At 35.7% G+C, this 23,749-nt stretch overlaps 1 protein-coding gene across 1 annotated transcript in view; it reads right to left on the bottom strand.

Annotated features, from left to right (window-relative positions):
* Fmn2 (formin 2) overlaps window positions 1-23,749 on the bottom strand; it is a 174,989-nt gene that overhangs the window by 9,363 nt on the left and 141,877 nt on the right. Inside the window, exons 12-16 of the mRNA XM_048357745.1 lie at window positions 23,441-23,500; window positions 23,207-23,327; window positions 21,183-21,275; window positions 15,732-15,783; window positions 7,217-7,366 (exon numbers count right to left, since the gene is read on the bottom strand). Of these exons, the coding sequence (XP_048213702.1) occupies window positions 7,217-7,366; window positions 15,732-15,783; window positions 21,183-21,275; window positions 23,207-23,327; window positions 23,441-23,500 (476 nt within the window). The remainder of the gene's footprint in view (window positions 1-7,216; window positions 7,367-15,731; window positions 15,784-21,182; window positions 21,276-23,206; window positions 23,328-23,440; window positions 23,501-23,749) is intronic.

Raw genomic sequence — 23,749 nt, 5'->3', positions numbered from 1 at the left:
TCAATCAGTCCACAGCCTGCCAACTTTTGTCTCACTTGAGTCTAACTTCCAGTATAGAGGAATCAATGGGTGCTGTGCAGGGACTTCTTTATTATTATTTTTTTTAATCTCTTTCAGTGTGGGTTTTATTACCATAAAGGGAACTTCCAAGGCAAGGAAATTATAAGCATAATAAATCATAGGATAATGAAAGTAAACACTTAAAAATCACTTTCAGTGACTTTGGTAAAAACTAAACAACAACATAGGAAACACAGCCTTATATTTTAAAAGGAAGAAATGAACACTAATTGGCAGTTAACAGCCATAAATTTTTATGTTATTATTTTTCCACAGTAACCTTGACTGTCTTCAGAACACATAAAACTTTGTTTAGTAATCCCAATGCCTATATTTACTCCTTCAATAGAAGACTAAGAATAAGTGAAAATGACACCCTCTTTGTAAGAGGACATTTAATTATGGGAAGTCACAAAACAGAAAAAAATGAGTAAAATAATTTTTGTCCAAAAATAAGCTGTAGCTTTTGACACTGCTTGTAAAAAAATACAATGAATACATATATATACATATATATATATGTGTATATATATATATAAATCCCAAATAATGAAAGATTTTTCCCTTCAAGGACCAATCTTTACACAGAAATAATTTTGAAACAGCATGGTGTCTTCATGAACAGCCCAATATAAACTTGTACTTGTTAGCTTGTGTTCACTGTTATAAATGTGCTATAATCCATGGTCAACTTCGTACAATTCATGAGATATTTAAGGTGCCCACATTAGCTTCCAGACTTTGCTCCCTCTGTGTACACTTTGGACATTTTGTATTTCCTTCTCAGCTGGCAGTTCCGTCCCTTCTCCTTAAAGCCAGCACACTTGTCTTAAGATGACTCTTCATCTTCTTGTAATAATTTCTGTTTTCTCTAGAAGAGAGAGCCAGATACCTAAGCTGATTTTAATGTTGCTCCCAAGTAACTCATTGTGATACTTGCTTAGTTCTAGCAAGATGACTGGCATTTCTGGACTAGCAAACAATAATTTGAACTGTCAGAGGGTATTTTGCTATTGTTACCAAATCATACATGCTTTAGTGTGTACAGCTGCTTTTGGGGGGCCCGGGGCAGATATACTAGTAATAGTATATTAGAGGCATAAAGATGAAGAATATAGTCTTCTAAAAATCCTCTAATTTAGTTAGATTGCACCATTCAACCTGCCTATTAAGCAGCTTGGCCATAAATACAAAGAAACACCTGAAGGTTTTTATTCTTTGGATAAGGAGTGTGACACCACTAGTTGAAAGGTTAGGGAACCCAACGTTTCTAAACATACTCATCTTAAAAATGACCCCAAAGGGCTGGGGATATGGCCTAGTGGCAAGAGTGTTCGCCTCGTATACATGAAGCCCTGGGTTCAATTCACCAGCACCACATATACAGAAAATGGCCAGAAGTGGCGCTGTGGCTCAAGTGGCAGAGTGCTAGCCTTGAGCAAAAAGAAGCCAGGGACAGTGCTCAGGTCCCGAGTGCAAGGCCCAGGACTGGCCAAAAAAAAAAAAATGACCCCAAAACAATGGTAATAGGAGACATCACCATCCCACTTACATACATCATTTTGGCAAAAAGTCAACGCAGAAACCTCCAATTTCAGTGATACTAGAAAACCATAGGACTTAGTGATATCCACAGACTATTTTATTAAGCAGCTTCACTGTGCACATTTCTCTTGGTAGCAAAACTTTGGAACTTTCTCCATAAAAGATCATATCCTGGAGTAGAGCATGTCTCACTGAATACAAGAAAAGTAAAATAATTCCCTGTACCTTACCTGACCATAATAGAATAAACCTGAAAGTTGTCAGCAAAAGAAACCATAGGAGACTTAAGAAGACTGAAATGATGAGTGGGCCATGGAATAAATGAGAGAGGAAATTTTAAAAGTTCCTAGAATTCAATGAAAACAGAACATTCTAGAATGTGATAGACACTATAAAGATAGTTCTAAGGTAACTGTTCATAGCTATAACCAAACACACTTCATCAAATCAAAATGATGATGCAGATCAATCTCCTTGAAAAACAAAAAGAAGCTAAATCCCAAACCAGCAGAAGAAATGGAATAATTAAGTATGAAGGAAGAAATGAATGAAGCAGGGACTACAAAGATTTATATGAAACATTAATGAATCAAAAAGTTGGTTCTTTTGAAAGATAGTTGATAAACTAACATGACTGAAAGGAGAAGGGAAATGAGTCAATGAATAAAATGAGATGAAAATGGGGATAGCATGACAAACATAAGCAAAAGACAAAATCTTGAAAAATGCTTCAAAACTTTTTACACTAGGTAAGCTAGTAGAAATTACTGCATTTCCATATAACCTCACTTAGAACACAAACCATCTAAAGAGATGTATAACAAGCAATGAAATTGACATAGTAATACAAAAAATTCCTCAAAACAACAACCAAATCCCACCACCTGATGGATTCAGAGCTAAATTATATAAGATTTTTAAGGAAGAACGAATGCTAATATTCTTCAAATGTTTCCATGAAACAGTAAAGGACAGGACATTAGTGAATTCATTCTATGAAATTAGCATTACATGCATTTCAAAACCAGATTATGACATACCAAAAAAGAACTATAGACCAATCCCTTTGAAAAACAGGGATGCAAACACGTGCCTTCTTCTTTGTGCAAAGGCAGAAGTAGCAACTCTCAAAATGACCCTAGCTGTTAGCAGACTGCTATAAACAGGCCTTAATTTAGCTCACCATCAAGTTTTTAAATCATTCAAGAAAAGATTCAGTGAAGAGACATAAGAGAGAGATCAATGGGCTGTGGAGACATGTTGGCCAGGAACATATTCTTTCATCAAGGTCCAGTACGTGACACTGGGCCAGCTTAACTGCTAGTCCTAAAGGAAGGGAGTGTCCTCTCTAATCAATGATTGGTGGAACATGGCCAGGGCCAAGTGGGAGAGGATGGAGGCAGGGCTGATGGATTATTTAGAGAATGTTTAACATGAGCAACAAGATACAATGACAGATGAATTTAATTAAATAAACTTTGAAAACTAGGAGAGGCATTTAAGATATCAGGGATTCTACATGCTTTATTACAGATCTTATTCAGGAAACAAAATCAATGTAAATAATAGGATTACGTGAAATAAAATAAAATTATGATATTATAAGTGAAAAACTAGTATATCTATATATAAATATTAAATGTAAAATCAGATAAGCCAAACTGCCAAAAAACACAAAAAAATTTAAACAATTATATTAAGGTGCCATACTATTTATGTCTTCCTATTAGTACTTATGTGTTACTGAGTATTGAACCTAGAAATGTGAGTTTGACAGACAAGTGCTCTACCACATAAAGCTGTGTTCCCAATCCTTCAGCTTTTATTTAATTGTTTGCTTATTTATTTGAAATAGCCATGCTAATTTTGCGTGGGATGGTCTCAAACTTGGAATTCTGCTGCTTCTTCCTCCTGTGTAGGTTTTACTAATGAACCACAGCTGGTTCCTTAGTACTGTTAAAATACAAAATCAAAGCTGTATGTAAAGTTATATGTGTTTAACCTTAGCATTCAAGAGGTGTTTTCAAGCCTGGACTATAGAGCCAAGACAAGGTTCCAAAACAAAGGGGAAAAAGCAAAACTACACCTCCCACACCACCAAAAATATTAGAAGTTCATTATGAATTGAAAAACATGTTAGGAAATGGGACAAATGAAGTTGTCTAAATTGCAAACTTTCAGTTACACAATGAGTAAGTCTGTGATCAATGTATATCATGGTGGTTTTAGTTAAGAATATGTGTTATAGCTAAGCTCAGTGGCCCAAGCCTGTAATGCTTGGGAAAAGGAGATAGAATGAATGAGTTTCAAGACAAAAAGAAGTCTGGGAGGGGGGTATCTCAACCAAAGGCTATGCATAGTGGCACACTCCTGTCATCCCTAAGGGCTTGGGAAAGCAGAGGTATGGGGACTGTAGCCCAAGCCAGGCCAAACATAAAGCCTCAAAAGAAACCCACAGAAATAGGAGCCAAAGGTATGACTCAAGTGGCAAGAGTACCCTCTTAGCAACTGAGAGGCACTGAGTACAATCCTCTATATCGACAAAAACAAACCAACATGAATTTTATACTTGAAATTCGCTGAAATTATACCACAAGGAGAAAAAACAAATGAAGATAATTGTGGCAATCTTTTCACAATGTACCTGTATTTGAAATCATTATGTTTTATACCATAAACATATGTGTGTATGTGTGTATATGTGTATATATGTATATGTTATTTTATTAGTAATTATGCTACAAACCTCAAAGCTTAGGAAATACTATATATAATTTAAATTATGACGGTTTGTAGTTAACTTTAAAGAAAACTTTAAATAACAGTTTCTACATAAACAAAAGAACCCAAGGTATTATACTAGTTTTCTCGATGTAGTTAGTTTAATTGATATACGTTTGACTTGACTGGAAATATCAACATCTAAGATTCATGGTATTTCGATAGCCAGTTCTTAAGCATCAGCATGGGTATTGTCCTATGAATAATATTAAAGACTTTTCTGTAAAATGTTTTTCCTAAAAATGTCTTCTTTCTATAAAACCAGCTTTCTTACATGACCCAGCAGCTTTCTGGCATGCCAATTTCTAAGCACGACACATAAAAGCAAAAGATGCAAGTACTACCCAGAGGTATTGACTCTATTAATAAATAAGAATTCAGAAGGACAAGGGAAGGGACTCTAGTGTGATATGTTGGCCTTGAACCATGATCCTCTCATCCTCTTAAGAAGCTAGGGTTATAGGCATGAGCCACTGTTATGCCAGCTCTCTCAGTTTGTTTGAGGAGTTATCTATTTTCCAAGGTGGCTGTACTATTTTATATTCCTGCCAATGGTTTATGAGAAATTTATTATGAGTTTCATAGAAGAGAAAGCAAAGCTTGTTAAGGGCATCTTATATGTACATAATACCACAAAACAGATGACTATTGCTGCTGATAATGCCTAAAAGCACAATACTAGCATGAAACTCATGTTGGACTGAGACTATGAGTGTTTACAGGGACTTGCATCTATCTTGGGAAGTACAACATTTTCTCCAAGATGGCAGGTATCCTATGTTCTGTGTGGTGGTAGTAACAATAAGAGTAACCCTATGTCCTTGTCCCACCAGCCTCCTGCTGTGCCACATTTGCTTATGTGATATGTACCTGGACTTGCACTGAATCCTGTCTTGTTGATGCCTCAATCACGACATGTTCCATCTCATTTAAGTTCCCACGTTTAGAGATTATGCAATTTTATACTTCCCATTTGAATATTAGTAGTGATGATTTTCAAATTCTTTTTTAAAGGGAGGAAATGAAGACTTAGCAATCAAAGAAGGGGAAGTTGTATGTGATATGATGTGCTTATAAAAAAGTTTCTTCCTTAAAAACAAATCTTTATATTCTCTAAACTAAACAAGCCTTTTTGGCCAAAACAAAGAAACAACACAAAAATCACTTAATATAAGGCTGAAGGAACCAAACAATGATTCCATTTGCTTCAAAAATATTTAGTAGTAGGGATTAATCTAACTCAGGGCCTCCTATTAACAAGGCAAATGCTCTACAAATTGAGCCATGTCTTCACCCCAAATATGCTTATATTTAGTTATTTTTCTGCTATAAGGATGTTTGACCAAATTCTCAAACTATGTTAACTACAAAGGTTTCATTTTGAGACACAGTTCAGGATCTTTAGAGTAGGGTTGAAAGTGTTTTCTTCCTATTCAACCTTTGACTTTTCCCATATGCTATTCAGAGGCATAATTTCTTTTATAACAAGTATATAGAACCTAAGAAATCATAATATGTTTCAGTAAACAAAACAAATGACTGAATATATATGATGCTGCGAAGGTGTTATTACCTGGTGATACAGAGCAATTTTAGTTCATGTACATAGTCTATGGTGCTCAGATAATCATAACTCAACTACAACTCATTTCTCAGCAGGAATCCTCATTGCTAAGTAATGCCTACCTGTGATTATCTGAATGAGCTCAACTCTGCCATCACTTAGATGGGTGGACAACATATTTTTGCCTGGGAAAAATATATTGCACTGGGCATACATAATTATCACTGTTATTAAGGTAGACAGGCCTCTACTGGCTTTGAGTGGACAGACAATGAGAAGCATATTTGTCTTTCATGTAACAAATGATACATGGGCCTTTCGTACCCATCCATGACACACATGATCAATAAATCTTAGCATTCAATATCACCAGATAACAGAACCAACTTATGAATGAAAGCTAGGTGCATATGATGGTTTTGTATTAATTAGAACAAAACAAGGACAATAAGCAGAACGCTGTGGAATGTTGTGATCATTGTAAACCTAGTCCCTTAAGATATAAGTTCCCTAAAGATGCAAAACAGAGTTTTTGTTAGCTCATGGATGTTAGGAGTTATGTTAATCAGTTTAGTATTAGGCCTTGCTTTATAGTTAATTCTATTTCTCATTAATTTTCCCAATAGACCTAGCTATTTAGGCAGACTGCCCTTGAGAGTTAGCTTTGTCAGAACTTAATATTTAATATGACTGGGGAAATTCATAATCACAGAGATGTTAATTTAAACACTTAAGGAAAATGTTCCTTTATTCTTGGAAAGATGTGTTTCAGGAAACAATGCAATTCTGTGAAAATCTCAAAGATATTTTAAGCAACATTTATCATCTGACCTTGGGAGACCTTTAGGTGAAACATTGGTAGAATTAGCAGAAATGACAATATTCCAGAAACTGAACAAGGGCAAACACAAAACTATTTGTCCTACCTTTATAGTCTGTGTTCTCCAGCTTTGGAAGTGAAATGATTTATCATCCTACAGGTTATATGGATGCTTTCTATGAAGTTACTTTCTGTGTAATTCTTCTTAGAAGATATTTTAACAGACAATGGTCCTGGAGCCCCCACTTATTTTCAGTGCTTTCACAATTCTGGACTCACTGTTCTATTCAAGTATTAAATTCTACCAAACGTCAATGCCCTCAACCACTTGCTACTCCAAGGTGAGGGCTATGTAATTTTTTCATCCATGCTATAAATCTTGGCAATCTCAGTGGCGTCACATATAATAAAATGTCATCTTTCAATGCCATTGTGCCAATACCTACCTCTCTTGGAGAATAAGCTTGTTCTCCTTCTTCCAGAAGTCTTTAAAGTCAGAACTGAATTCATGCCAGATACTGAAGAAAACATTTGTGGAAACCTCCTTCTCCCCAATTTTTGGCTTCATGAAAAAATAGGCTGTAGTCTCTAAAAAGCTGTCAGAGCACACACAAGAACATAAAAGTAATGGTTACTTTCCAGTGTGGTACATTCGATATATTCTCTTTTTTCCTTTTCTTTATGGCTGGTACTGTAGCTTGAATTCAAGGTCTCACATTGTTCTGTGGCTTTCTGGCCTACTGCTGGCACTCTACCATTTGAACCACATTTCTAATTCCAGGTTTTTGCTGATTAATTAGATACGATTTTTGGTTGGTTTCAAATTTGCGGTCCTTCTGCTGAAATAGTCCTAGTGCCTAGATTGCAGGTATACTATATTTTGCTTGGCTTACCTCTGTTTTTAAAATGAATGTATACTATAAGTTCTTTATGCCAGTGACTACAGTCATATATTACTCATATTCATCTTTGCTCAGTTGTTACTAAATTCTGAAAATAAAAAAATCATCTTTAAAGGGGTTATGTTTAAGCTTCAGGTAATAAAAAAAAAAGCTAGTGGGTATAGGTGGCTCATATCTATAATTCTAGGTACTCAAGTGGCTGAGATCTGAAGATTGATATTTCGAGCAAGTGTAGGCAGATAAATCCCTAAGACTTCTTTTTGGTGCCAGTCCTGGACACTGTCCCATTCTACTACTTGAGCCACAGCTTCATTTCCAGATTTTTAGTAGCTAACTGGACATAAGGGTCTTACAGACTTTCCTGCCCAAACTAGCTTGGAACCATGATTCTTAAATCTCAGCTTCCTGAATAGCTAAAGTTAAAGGTGTAATCCACCAGCACAAGTACCTTAAGACTCATGTATAATGCTGTACTAGATAGTCATTGACGACAGCCCCTAAAATACCTAGGGAAAAAGTTGTTATTCTCCTATTTATATTGACCTTTTAATTTTGCTTCCTCTTCTCATTTATCAATAGTTCTAATCTCTGTTAATTTTTTTTTCAGTATGGGATCAAAGGAGGTAGCTAAATTCAGAGCTTCGAGCTTGCTCCCCTTATTTGCTCAGCTGGGTTCTACCACTTACATCATGCCTCCAGACTGACATTTTGCTGATTATTTTGGAGTTTGATTCTCTAAGATTATTCTACTTGGGCTGATATTAAATCATAATCCTCTAGATCTCAATTTTCTGAGTAGCAAGTAATACTTTACTCTTAGTTACATTTTTTTAATCCAATATTCTCTTTCTTGTGGATTCTTAAACTCAGAATGAGTCTGATCTTTTGGCTTAATCCAGTTTTGAAAAACTTGTCAAGCATTCCCAATCTCTTTTCCTTAATCACACATTTTTCAAATCACATAATTCCACCAAATCATTAATCTCCCCCCGTAATACTCATGCTACAATACGAAGACTAAAACCAAAATCAAACAAATAAAAAAATAAACTCTTTTGTAAAGAAGTATTTCATAACATTGTAATATAATTCTCAGTCAGTCTGGAGGGTGTTTCAGTGAGTTTAAGAGTACACAACAGGAGATGTGCAATCTTCTGCAAGTACACTCAAAACTTACATGTATGCACACTGAGCTAGGGCTTGGGGTGCCAGGAATAATCTTTGTTTAAAAAAAATAAGTATAGATACAAGTTACCATACCACAGTATGATTAGAGGAGTTAAAACTTATTTTCCTAGCAAATGTGCTAATGCTTCTCTTGGGAGACTCTGTGACCAATAATGAGAGGATGACCTTCATCTCACCCAGATGGGAGAATGTTGTTTGGAGGAGAAGGAGGCAGGAGAGCAACAGTGGAAAGTGCTGTGACTGAAAAGAATTGCTGCTTTTAAAGAGAAAATTGCATCCTCTTTGAGCAAAATTAAATCTGCATTTACTTTACACTTGCTGAATTTTGAGTTACAGTATTAAATACAATAATTTTCACTTTCTGCATTTTTAGTTATAGTGTTAAATACAATATACACATGATTGCACTGAATTCCCCCCAAAATGAAGGAAATTAAGCCTGGACAGAATAGTGATTCTGCACTGACACAGATGCCCATCTTCAACAGTGTTGGAATTTATAATGGCTACTTCTTGCCCCTAGCTCTAGTTTCTTCTAGTCAAAGACCAAAATTATATTTTCTTTCAAGATAAGTGGTAAGAAAAATCATTCCAAAAACAAACAAACCTAATTGATGCTAATAAAAATGGAACAAAACAGAAAGCAGAAGGGGAAAAATTTGGTAACTAAGTGTATCAAGTATATTTAACTGTCATAAAACTTGATAAAATATGCTTCTAGCTTATGTATTAAGGAATACTAATGAAATACTTGCAGTCTATGAAAATTGTCTAAGGTTATTTTCAAAACAAAGAAAAATTGAAAATTGGGGCTTAAATGAAAACATGAAGCAGTAAAAACTAGAGATGATTTTTATCTACATTTCACCAGGGAAACTGGGCATGTATTTCGAAGGCTTGCTGTGACACATAGATCCTTGTTAAATGGAGATTCATCAACAAGGGGTTTCTTAGAGGTTTCCAGAATCCAGAAGCAGCCTCAAGAGGAACAGACATGAGGCAGATGTGAGCACAGAACCCCTTCCCATAGTATTGCTTTTGTTACAGTTTACCTCTAAGAACCAATCTTCAATTGGAATCCAGATTTTATCACTTTGATTTTCTCCTCCAGTTATCTAGCTTTGAAAAGTTATTGGAACTCTGGCATGTCCATTTTCTCATGTCTAAATTAAGGAGCTTAGATTAGAACTTTAGACACAATAAGCAGAGGAAAATTACTTGATGGTATCTTACTTCTCGGAGTTTATTAGAGACAATTGTCCCTAGTGATTTAAATCTGTGTTTTCTTGACAACTATAATTGTAAATTCCTGGATGGGAGACATAGGCTCATGAAGCATAGTGATGACCCCAATTGGGCAGTGTGTAGGCAAGGTTTTTAAATCAGTGTAAAGAAAAACAAGGCACATTGTTTCCTGAGGAAAAGAAGAGATGGTGGAACAACAAGGGTTATGGATACCACTATCTTCAAAAGAGAAAATTTAATGAAAATATATAGTGGTCTTTGTATAAGCTGAAGGGTTTACTTATTGTAAGAATATTTACATCGTTAAACTTCTATATCCTCTTATTATGGATGCACATTACTGTACTTATTAATTATGGGAAAACAAAAATGTAGTATTCTTCAAGTAGAAATCAGTGGACAAAGTGGAGAAAGTAACATTTTTAGAAAAATTTCTGGACACATGCATTTCAGGAACACAGTGATTAGGATCTCTCTTAGTAATTCATATCAGTTCACTGATAGAGAAAATCTTTAGGAGTTTTAACCTCTTAGGACTCAAGAATAGAATAGATCTATGTGACCTTATGTAGCAGGCAAGTTTCTCTTTACACAATAAAACTTTTTTAGATGCATTTGCCATTGTAATGATCCATCTAAATTGGAAGTGGACTGTACAGAGGTCCTTTCATCCAGCGTGTAATAAACAAATAAGAAGGACTTCAGGAAATACCTTCACCTCAGTATGTTCCTGGTATAATTGAAAGGTATCATGGTGCCTCACAGTGTTGAAGGTCTCCGTGGATTTTATAGCAATTTAGATAAGACAGTAACAGAAAACTCATTTGTATAAGTGCAGGACCTAAAATTTCCCACATGGCCTGAAGTAAAAGGCATGAAATATAGATTTCTCCCATTCATCTTAGGAATCCTGAAGCCTCTTCCTTATAGGACATGAAGTAATTAAATAAGAAATCCAAATTGAACAATAATGAAATATGTTTTGCTTTATCAATATTGGGAAGGGAATGATGTCCTTGTTTGGGGATTTTGCAGAAACATTCCCATGGCCCTTCAGTTTTAATACCAGGCTGGAGCCTGCGTGGTTTGCTAGCACAAGCCAGATAAACAAAGACCTGTCTTCTGTCTTTCTGTTCATCTCCTGATAGTTACTCAGAAAGATTCTGGAAAATATGCCTAATAGGAACTAAACATTTCATTTTACCCATGTGCCAGAAATCCATTTCTTGAATAAACACTTTACAAACTGACACTCTGAAAGTCACTAGACACAATAAAGTATGTGTACATCAGTTCAGGACTGATTAAACATTTCTCTACTGTGACTAACAGTGTATATATTATATGAAGCTACCGGAACCAACATTCCTCTGCCTTGATTCCCTTTTTTCTTGTTCTGTCCTTATTCTGCATGAAAGATTAATTTTCCATTTTAATACATTTGTTATGCAGTCATGTTTCTGGCAAAATATCATGGAAGCAATAATATAGGCAGAAATAGCATTTTTCAATGTGATTTCATGTTCTCTCACAAATGTCCTTTCTTCCATTACTATTTCTTGCCTTTGGTTATTGAATGTTTTCAAATGCCTTTGCTAACACTGAAGTTAAATTGGAGAGCGAACCTCATTAATTTTCCTAAAGAATTAAATGGCAGGGGGAGAAAAAGCTGACCCACAGCATACAGTGGTGCCCACCTGTAAACACAGCAATGAAAAGACTAAAGAAGAAAGATTTGAAATCCAAGCTAGTTGGGTCTGTATAGTGAGATCTTGTGTCAAATAACTAAGAAGCACATACTTGATTAGGTGGCTAATTTAAAAGATTCTATGATGTGTGTGTGTGTGTGTGTGTGTGTGTGTGTGTGTGTGTTTTGCAAGCTGATGAGTCAAATCATCTTATAACACTAAAATGCAACAATTTTTTTTTCATTTTTATTTTTTGTCAGTTGTGGGGCTTGAACTCAGGGTTTGAGTACTGTCCCTAAGCATTTTTTGCTCAAAGCTAGTGCTCTACCACTTCCAGTTTTTTGGTGGTTAATTGGATACAAGTGTTACACAAACTTTCCTGCCTGGGCTGGCTTCAAACCACAATCCTAAAACCTCAGTTTCCTAAATAGCTAGGATTATAGGTGTGAACCATTGGTGCCTGGCAATTTAGTCTTCTTATATGATTTTGCTAATTGTTTCTCTGATTAACAACTTCACTAACTACCTTATGGTATGATTGTTACTTACAAGGTAGATTATGGCCAGTGGTCTAGTGTTAAGACTCTGGTTCAAGCCACAGCAGTCTCCCCCAACATATACATACACACACACACACACATACACACACACACACACACACACACACACACACACACACACACACACACATTTGCCATCAATCTATTCTTTGTAGTTTTTAGCTTTTAGAAGAATGGAAATAATTTCTGTTCTTTTTCTCTGTGCCAGTACTGAGGCTTGAACTCAGGGTCTCAGTCTCTGTGTATATGTATGATGTATATGTGTGTGTATACTGCTGAAAAGATCTTCAAAACAAATGCTTCAACAAGTAGGAAGGATCACAAACAAAATATCCATGTAGAGGTGAAGAAGGTTCCTGTATTGTGCTTGTCTTTAAACCAAGAGGGTTCTGTCAGCTTGTAAAGCTTCTTATCCTGATTCCTTTAGTCCAGAGCACCAGCTAAACTAGCTGACGTAAGTTCTCAGATCAAAATGTAAATTTACTTTTGAATTACTATATTGTTTTTTTCAGGCCTAAAGTGAAATTGAAGTAATGTATATCTGGAATAAACTGTGTTTCTGAAATCTTTTCATTTTTTATTTCAAAACTTAATTTTAACTGATTTTTTTTATCTGTGCAATTTTTAAAACCCAGAAAACATTTTGAGGTTAGCCATAACTTGTAAGTTAGTAAAACTTTCGAATGTGGTTGTTTTTATTACTCCCTTAAATACAAAGGAGTGAGCATTTGTTAGATAAATCTAAAACTACTGCATTCTTTCCTCATGAGCTGACATGAGTACTAAGTAGTTCTGCAGAAAAGTGAAAATAATCATATTTAGTTTGATAATATAACTGAAATAAGCAATGTATGAATTCTGCATGAGTCTCATCTACCACTTCAATTTCTGGGAGATTGAAGACTTCAAACTTTGTATTTAAAACCATATATTTTTATCCTTGCTAAACAGGAACTTCACTTTCAACTTTTTAAATTAACAGATAAATGCATGAATAAAAAGTGAGAATTAGCACATGGAATTATTATGTCAACAAATGGAACACAGAAGAGATGTGTCTTGCTTTAATACACACACTAACTTTTTTCTTTTGAATATCCTTAGTTATGAATTCAAAAAGTGACCGGGAACAATATATTATCTACTGTACAACTATAGTTATTTTCTTGGTAAAAGCACAATTTTAGACAATGTGCCATGGGCTGCCCAGAGAAATGTGTATTGTGAAGCTCTGGATGGAATATTCTGTAGTTGTGTACTAAGTTCAGTTGGTCAAAACAGTCAACTAACTCTGAGGTTTCTTTATGGAGTGTTTGATTAGATGATCTCTCCATTGGTGACAATTATCTGCTGAAGCTCCAAACATCATTGCGTTTACATCTATGTGTGTTTTAAGGTATAATAGGGTTGGTGTGACAAACGTGCTGCTCCAGCATTTGATGCAAAAGCCACAGAACACAAGAACAAAATAGCAATATCTTTAACAGCAAGCTGATACCATGGATTTTGACAGAGCCTTGGAGTATCAAATTCTCCATGTTCTCTTTGCCCTCCCCCACATCAGTTCTCTTGGCTGTAGAGATGTGGGTGGGACTTCTTTGCACTGCTGTGAAAGCTAAGGCTAGGAATGGCATTGGGGTCCACTCTGGCAGGTGACTCCATAAAAGCAAAAATAGAGGTGAGAAGCCCCTAGCCTCCATGTCATCAGAGGCCTAGCATCACAAAGTCTATTTCTACCATTACACTTTTTGTAATAACTTATTATCAAAATAATGTGCAAATAGGATAGCAGTTAACAACCATTGATTGCTTCCCAAATACTAAGATTCCTCATTTAATCCTCACCTATAAAGTAAATTCTATTAGCTGAAGATTTAATATTGTTCTCAGTTATTAGAGCCATGACTTAAGAAGAGCAAGAATCAAAACTCAAAAAACTCTCAAAAGCTTCTCTGCATTTCCGCATAGAATTACTACTGAATTTTCCCAGGTTATATAGGACTGCTGGTAAGTTTTAGACAAACAGTTTTGGGAAAATGTCAAACAAATAGAACGTAAACCATGTTATGAACTAAGACTCTTACTTTCATTTATGAATTTAAAAATAGCTTTTTAAAAATATATTTTCTGTTTTTGTTTTGTTTCTATTTTTTACTTATAATTTTGTCATGAGCCATGAATTGAAATCTATTCATTTTTAGTTTTTACTTTAGTTTTTGCTTTCTATAGAAAATGAGTAATTTTGAGTACCCATCTGTCTAGCAAAATATTTTATATCAAATCAAGAACTGAATATTGACATCTGTTCACAGAATGTAAGTACTTTCCCTGACACAGTAATGACAACTTTTTCAATAAAAACTTTCCTAAATAGTAATAGAATTCCTCTAGTGAGTGTGATGATTCATTTTACACATCAGTTTGGATAAGTTATGATCCCCAATTTGAGTCAAACATTAGTCAAGTGGTTGGGAAGTTAGTGTTTAGATGTGACTAACATTTGAATCAGTACAATTTACAAAGCAGATTCCTTTATATTGTCTGGTTAGTATAGGCCTTCAACTGAGGTTCAACCTTCAAATAGCCTGAATTCTGGCCCCAAACTGTCTTCAGACTTCAGACTCAGGATTGGGACCATTGCAAGTCCACCCAGGGTTACAAGCCGCTACTGGAATTGTCAGCTTGCCTAGCTAATTCCACACTTGCAGCTCCTATGATCCCAATGTCTGTCTGTCTCTGTCCGTCTGATGCCAATCTATCTGTCTGTCTATTCCTCTGTCTATCTATAGAGCTATTGATACTAATTTAAATGTAATGTGCATACATATGCATATGCACGTGTGTAAATACCTATATAACTATGTATGTATGTATACACGTACGCATACATTTTTTTTTTCTGGAGAATTTGCTTAAGAGAGAAAGAAGAATTTGACTGAGAGGAAGGAGACTTCTGATGAACTTTCTATGCTTGGCCTGATAGAAAATCTCCATTCTGGATGGGAAGGGTCAACCAAGGGAAACTCTTGTTTTTCTCCCTGGATTTTATTGTTAATACTAAAAACTCATGAGCACTTTTCATTAAAACAAGTTCTTGCTTTCTTTCATTGTGTTTCACTAGTTCTCAATCCTATTAGAGAAATTAATGATTTATTCTCAATAATTTGGTACTTAATAGAATTGTAATTCATATAGAGATGAAAATATAAAAACTCAGACAACTCCTTATGGAAGTAAAACATATTACTATATCAGGTTTGTATTTTAAGAGTGAAACAAAACTTTATCTAATAACTGTTCCCTTGATATGAAATATACTAGCACTTTATAGCATAATGTGGAAAGAAATACAATTTTTACAGGAAAGCAATTTCTTACCACTTATGTGTCTCTGTCAAGGAAGTCTCCTCTGTTTCTTGGTCAATTTTAGCTAAATATATAAGAAAAAATGTGAGATAGGTAAATAGTTATACTATCTCAAGTAAAATATAATCAACAAAACAAATTGTATTTAAATGATTGTTAATTTTTTTTTTTTTTTGCCAGTCCTGGGGCCTGGACTCAGGGCCTGAGCACTGTCCCTGGCTTCTTTTTGCTCAAGGCTAGCACTCTGCCACTTGAGCTACAGCGCCACTTCTGGCCATTTTCTGTATATGTGGTGCTGGGGAATTGAACCCAGGCCTCATGTATTCGAAGCAAGCACTCTTGCCACTAGGCCATATCCCCAGCCCAATGATTGTTAATTATAACTAATTCAAATTGTTAATTTTAATACTCAAATTCACAGTTTACACTTCTTTTATATGACTGACAAAACAGACATAAATTTGAATATTAGATGATATTCTATACACAGAAGTGTTTATATAACAACCAAAAATTTCAGATTTAATTTCTGTATAAAAGTGACAGTAACATGAGAGAATTAAACATTCATGTCATATACAGCAATGTGATAAGTTTTAAATTTCAACAACTAATTAGAATAATTTCCTCAAGCAAATGTACAAATACCAAGTGAAAACAAACAAACAAAGGAACAGAAAGGATATTCAGCCTCCTCCAGTAATGGTAAGAATTTGGAACTCTTTGCAATAGTGTTCTTTCTGCAGAATTACAAGGGAATAGACTATGATCTTTTCCATTTATTTTTGTTTTGTTTTGCTTTTTATTTCTGCAAGGTTTAAGCCCTGGACTTCTCATAAGGTAGACAAGCACTGTACTATAAAATTATGCCTCTAGTTTTGTTCATTATAACTTTTGTCTGAAAGTAAAGCATGGTAGTCTGACAGAAACTCAAAGATCAATTTAAGAAAAGAGATTAAACCAATACCTCAATCTGTTTAAAACTACACAGAAATTCCATTAGGTAAAACAAATACAGTAATGACTTTCAATTTTATTTTGACAGGCAAGTATTCTAGGAATTTATGTAACTATTCTCTTTCTCTGCACACATACTTTCCCAAATATTGTCATTTTAAGCAATGTAGTCCTAATGTTAGTTTTTTCTGTAAAATTTTGAAACCTCAGTTGTGATATGATAAATAGATGTCTTCATAGTTTATGACCTTCAGTTTCAAAATCACTGAGCAATGGAACAGAAAGTAAAATCAATTAAAAATAAATTCTAGCCAGGCGCCAGTGGCTTGTGCCTGTAATCCTAGCTATTCAGGATGCTGAGGTCTGAGGATGGTGGTTCAAAGCCAGGCTAGGGAGGAGAGTACATGAGACGTATGTCTAATTATCCACCAGAACACCAGAAGTGGCTCTGTGGCTCAAACTTGTAGAATGCTAGGCCTGAGTGAAAAAGCTTAGGGAAAGCACTGAAGCCCTGAGTTCAAGCTTCAAGAGTGATGAAAGGGGGGGGGGAGAGGAGGAAGAGGAGGAGGAGGAGGAGGAGGAGGAGGAGGAGGAGGAGGAGGAGGAGGAGGAGGAGGAGGAGGAGGAGGAGGAGGAGGGAGGAGGGAGGAGGGAGGAGGGAGGAGGGAGGAGGGAGGAGGGAGGAGGGAGGAGGAAGAAGGAAGGAAGGAAGGAAGGAAGGAAGGAAGGAAGGAAGGAAGGAAGGAAGGAAGGAAGGAAGGAAGGAAGGAAGGAAGGTATGAGGGTGGGCAGGCAAGGCTGGAGTAAATAAAGAAGATGCTATTTCATAGTGGTTTCCCCTTGAGTCATATTTATGACATTTTGGAGAAATCAGATGACAAAGTAGAGCTGGGGAGGTTGATTATAAAAAAATTGAATGTACATTAAAAATAAAAGAAACTATCACTAGGGAATTAGGAAAGTATCTAGGTCACCACTTAAAATACAATATTGCAGTTTGGGCTGATTAATGTTTAAAGAGTATTTCAAGACCATATTTTCTTGAAGGTATATACAATATCTGCAAAGTCATAACTTAGTGTTTGGTTGGAATAGGAGAAAAGTTTCAAAGATTTAACAAGATTCTCAAAACATCACAGGGATCATTTGAACTGGCAGTAGGGAATTTTGTTTTTCTTTCCTTTTACTTTTTGTACTTTACATTGTTTACATAAATTTATATAATTCAATCATTAGCCATATTAAAATAAAATAAATGTTCTATGTAAACATATTTAAAAGGCAGCAATATGAATATATTTTATTATAACAATCTGCTAAAATAAACAATGAATTGCTCTCAGAAAATTTCAAAAACCATTAAGTTTCTTTTGAGAACAATTAACTGACAGTTTTATAAAATGAATATTAACAAACTGACATGTTTCAAGGAAGAGGAGAGGAATGGAAAGATAGGGAAAGAAATTATGGGCTAATTTGATCATAATAGTTAAGTTGCGTGGGCTGGGAATATGGCCTGGTGGCAAGAGCACTTGCCTCCTACACATGAAGCTCTCGGTTCGATTCCCCAGCACCACATATATGGAAAAACGGCCAGAAGGGGCGCTGTGGCTCAGGTGGCAGAGTGCTAGCCTTGAGCAGGAAGAAGCCAGGGACAGTGCTCAGGCCCTGAGTCCAAGGCCCAGGACTGGCCAAAAAAAAAAAAAAAAAAAAAAAAGTTAAGTTGCATATGTGAAAATGGATCTTGAAAGGACTGATGGATTGAGATAGATGGAAGAGGAAATAATAGAAGCGGTGACACTGATCAAGATGCACAGTATACACAAACTGACATGTAGAATTAAAATTGCCTTGTTCAAATATTTAAACATATTTTTTTAAATAAACTTAAAAAAGAAAAGGCATTGAGTTCCAGTGACTGAGAAATTTAATCCGAGCAGATCAGGAGATTGAGTTCTATAAAACCAACATATGAAGATGCTCTACACACAAAAGTCTATGAGACTCCATTTTAAAAATAACCAACAAAAAGTAGGAATGAGGAATGGCTCAAGTGGTACAATACTAGCTGAGGAAGTAAATGGAGTAAGATTGTGAAGCAGTGAACTGAGTTCAAGCTCCACATACAAAAAAAAAGTTTCTGTATCTTGCAAAGAATATTTCTTTAGTATCTACTAAATGTTTTCACTATTGTTATATAGAAATATACTGAGAACCAATGAGATGATATTTTGCAAGCTTCCTAGAAGAAAGGTGTTAAGATTTTTTTAGGAAGTGGTACTGTGGCTCAAGTGGTAGAGCACTATACTTGAGCTGAAGAGCTCAGGAACAGTTGCTCAGGCTCAGAGTTCAAGCCCCATGACCACCACCACCACCACCAAAAACAATATCGGCCTATACTCTGAACTCAGGCAACAACAAATGCTGGAAGGGATGAGGAGAAAGAGGAACCCTACTGAGCTTCTGGTGGGAATATAAACTAGTACAACCACTCTGGAAAGCAGGCTACAGGTTCCTCAAAAAACTAAACATAGACACACCCTATGACGCAGCCGAACAGCTCCTAGGCATCTATCCTGAACAACAGGAACCAGGATATGACAAGGACACCTGTACCTTCATGTTCATTGCTGCACTATTCACAATAGCCAAGATATGGAAACAACCCAGATGCCCCACTGCAGAAAATGTGATACCTATGTACAATGGAATTCTACAAAGCTATTAGAAATGATAAAATAATGATATTTTCAGGCAAATGAACAGGACTAGAACAAATCAGGTTAAGCGAGACAAGCCAAGGACAGAGACACAAAAGGGTTCATGGTCTCCCTGATATGTGGGTATTAGAATTAAATACCAAAGAAACACAACAAAGAAAACAGGAGCCAAGATACTAAGACACAGTGAGACCAAAAAAGACAGTCTTGGAAGAAATGCACCAAAAAGTAAGACCCAAGCACTACTTCATATGTACCAAAAATAATATGCAGACTGAAAAGAACTCCAAAGATAAGAAACCAAAGGACCTCTTCTTAATTAGTTTTATAGTATTTACAGGACCCTATATTTTTTACCTCACATATGGTGCACATCTGAGGGAAGCTGGGAGAAGGACACAGAATGAGTGGAAACTGGGTGAAAAAAAAAAAAGAGGGTGCCCAACAGCTGCAATGGACATTGATGAAAGCAAATGAAGCAACTCAAGGGCAGTGGAGAAAGGGATAAAATGAGAAAAAAAGGAACAGTTATACTAAGTCAAAGGAAAGAAATGTACATATCACCTGACCTGGAAGAAACTGTTCTTTTTTTTTTTTTACTGTTTATAGAGTCCTTAAGAATGTTTATAGAGTCCTAGAATAATGGATGATGTCCATCATTGGGACGGTTAAAAAAAAGTGATGAAAGCAAGGAGAGGAGGGAGGGGGAGAAGGGAGGGAAGGAAAGAGAGGAGAGAGGAGGGGAAAGTGTTGAGGAGAAGAAAGGAGGGAGAAAAATGAGGAAGGGGTAACAAATATGACAAGAAATGTACTCATTATTTGAAGTATGTAACCATAACCCCTCTGTACATCATCTTAACAATACAAATTATTAAAAAAGATTATTGTAAAGATTGCAAACATCAATAACTTTTTCTTTTAGAAACAATGTTTTGGCAAACAAAGTACCTGATTGAACTAAGGTCATAAGAATAGTAAAAAGTTAAGAGAAGGGGCTAGGACATAGAACAGTAATAGAGTGCATGCCTAATGTAGGTGAGGCCCTGGACTATCTTCAAAGCACTACAAGAAACAACAATGACAACAACAAAAATAAAACACCTTAAAATAGTATCAAATTTTAAAACAAAAAGCATATAATTTTTGAGCTACAAGTAGATTTTAAAAGTTAAATAGTTGTACAAAGGGGTTTCAATTCAAAATGTCAAATTATGAGTACAATGTATCTTATTTGGTTGGGGGGGCAGCTTGAATCTTTTTTTTTTGGAGACAGGGGTAGGGTCAGTCTTGGGGCTTGACCTCAGGGACTAAGTCTTATTCCTGAACTTTTTGTTCAAGGAAAGTGTTCTTTGTCACAGCTCTACTTCTGGCTTTTTGTTATTTTGGCACTTGATTGGAGATGAGAGTCTCACAGACTTTCCTGCCCTAGATGACTTCAAACCATGATCCTCAGATCTCAGACTCCTGAGTAGCAAGGTTACATACAGGAATGAACACCAGCACTCAACTGAATGAAACAAATATTGAACAATTAAATAAACAATTTAATATCTTCATAAATACATAAGGTTTTAAACAATGGAGTAGACTTAACTGTCATGGATAAGACTAAAAGTTAGTATTTCCACAGAACACTATGCTTAGAAACTTGCTGCCAACTCATATCCTGTGCCACTATTATACTGAATCTGTTTTATTTGTATATGTATGGACAGTGTCTAAATAATCCCCTTTAAGGCAGTGTGTCCTTAATGAGGAAGGAAAACACCAGATCTCTGCGACTCACCTTGAATGATGAACTGCTCCATGTTCTCTTTGAAGGGTTGCATGTGCTCTTCAGAGGAGACCTGGTACACCTTTCCCGCTTCTACCTCACAGGCTGGAAGGGGAGGTTGACATTGTTTAGAATATCACCATGTTAAGGGAGCATCAAACCGATTTAAAATCACCTTAGCCAGTGTTATAATAATACCCCTTTAACCACCTTCATTGGCATAGGTTGTGAACTTCTATTGCAAGGAACCCCCATGTACCTCTCTGACTGTGTCCTTTGCCTGGGCTCCCTTGTGATGCTGGTGAATCCCAATCCATATTCCCAATCCAGGCTTCTCATTACTCCAGACTCCTATACACTCACCAACTTGAAGTCCTCACAGCCATCTACATCTTGACTCCTTAGGTTCATGGTACCACCGCCTAGGCTCAAAACTCAAGCTAAAACAAACTGTTCACTTGCTTACTATATTCCAACATCTTTTCATAAAACCTCCCAAATACTCCTTAGGTTGGCCCTTTCCTCTTTGTGCCTACTTTATTGTGGTGCAAATGCCCTTATTTTTTGTATTTGTACTTTCAGAAATCTTTTACCTAGGCTTCCTTGCTGCCATATTCTACAGCCTCATAAGTCAGCTAATACAGCTTTTAAGCCATTCATAAATGTCTCTATAAAACCTATCTAAAAGTATTCATTTGGAATAGGTGAGAAATTCCTAATCCTGCTGTAAAATAATTTTTGTACAACAGATGCCTTAGGAAACAGTCAATCCATCTATCAACTACCTGATTCTTACTTCAGATGCAGTGCAAATTCTTTTATCTGTGTCTTTTCTGCATTGTATCCATCTTCTAATTAAAACCATTCTCTACTATCCATGTCCAAAAATGCTTATTTCATTGAATTCGGTGATCAATCTATTCAATAAAATTTTATTTTATTTTATTTAGCTGGTAAAGTATTCCTATATCATGACTCATTGCTAGAAGCAATATCTAACTCAAGCCTTCCTGGACAATCAAATAGAATCAGGCCTAACTTACATTGGACATTCCTATTTCATAACCATTATAAGTATAGTACAATGCAAATATGTTTGTGTGTTTGGTTTCTGAAGTGCCTAAGTAGTGATTTGTTTTTAAAGAACAGAAACCATTTATCACTCATCATGTCTCTCCAAGCATCAAGGAAAATATCTCAGCAAGAGAAAGAGCTCAGTAAGTGCCAATCTGAGCTTAACTGCCTTTAAAGAGAATATATTTGGATAAACTTTGCTGACTTAAAGGAATCAGCTCAGGAATTTATAGGCACGGGTAATACATACTTGATATTTCCAACTAAGAAACTACATGCATTTGGTCATTTGGCTGGAAGTGTGGCTCAATTGGTAGAATTGTGAGGTAGTAAATATGAGGCCTTGAACTCAAACTCTGGTACCATTTAAATTCATTACCTCTTGTCTCAACTCTTGAATAGTTGGGATTATAGGTGTACATTACCACACCAAGCCCACCCATTGACATTTCTGTGGAATTTCTTACTATGCCTTTTTCAAATAAGTTGATATAAAGCTTCAGTGTGTGTGTGTGTGTGTGTGTGTGTGTGTGTGTGTGTGTGTGTGTGTTGTCCAGATATGTTCATAAGCCACATGCCTTGGGTAAGTATGGCAAGGGGGGAGAGGGTGTGAGCAAGAACTATTTATCTATTAACAATACCCAAATATGACATGATAAATATAAATTATTCTTGGTTATAAAATAAAGCATCATGCTTAACTTAATCCTGGTGAAATGGATTGTTATTCAAATGACCTAAAAGATGCTCTTTACCAAACAGCATTTGAACATACAACTTTTTAAACAACAAAAAAAAGAGAATATTTTCAATTTTTTTCCAACACACGTACACAGAAAAAAAGTAGTTCCATTAAATAATTCCATTAGGCTTCACGCCATTTTGATGCTTCAAAATCACTGATAAGTCTGTCGGCTCTCATTGAAATATGTAAATAATTTAAATTCAATATCTGAAGTTACCTTTCAAGTCTTTCTTTAGCTTTCGGAGATCTTTTTGAAAGTCCTCAAACTTCATCTGAGATGCTTGAAAAAGGTCCTGAGGCTCTGGCAGTGGAAAGACACACTGTTCCCTTCCGGCATCCTAATGACAAATGAGATGTTTTTAAACAAACGAACATCCATACAAGTAAGAACTATACAACAGCCACTATAGCAAAAACGAAGACAGAAAAACAAGCAAACAAATGGTCTTACCTCATCAAAATTTCGAAGATAATATGAAACAATGTATGACAAAAGGCTCCTGCTGTTGTCCTGGAGGAGAGATGAGAGTAAGTAACATATGATTTTGAAGATTATTCAATGTACTATGTTAGCTAGCATAAATTCCAGGAAATCTAAATATATACATGTGAGTATTTTAAGTGGAAAGTAAAATTTCACATTTGGAATTGCCTAGAGTCATCATATCTAAAAAAAACTAAAGGCAAAGAATTTTCCCACTATTCCTATCTAAATTCTATGTAGAATCAAAGACACAGCTTAAAGGCAAGAGTCTCAACT

This window comes from Perognathus longimembris, chromosome 11 (genome assembly GCF_023159225.1).
Source record: "Perognathus longimembris pacificus isolate PPM17 chromosome 11, ASM2315922v1, whole genome shotgun sequence".
Taxonomy (NCBI): domain Eukaryota; kingdom Metazoa; phylum Chordata; class Mammalia; order Rodentia; family Heteromyidae; genus Perognathus; species Perognathus longimembris.
This window is presented reverse-complemented; position numbering and strand designations above follow the sequence as displayed.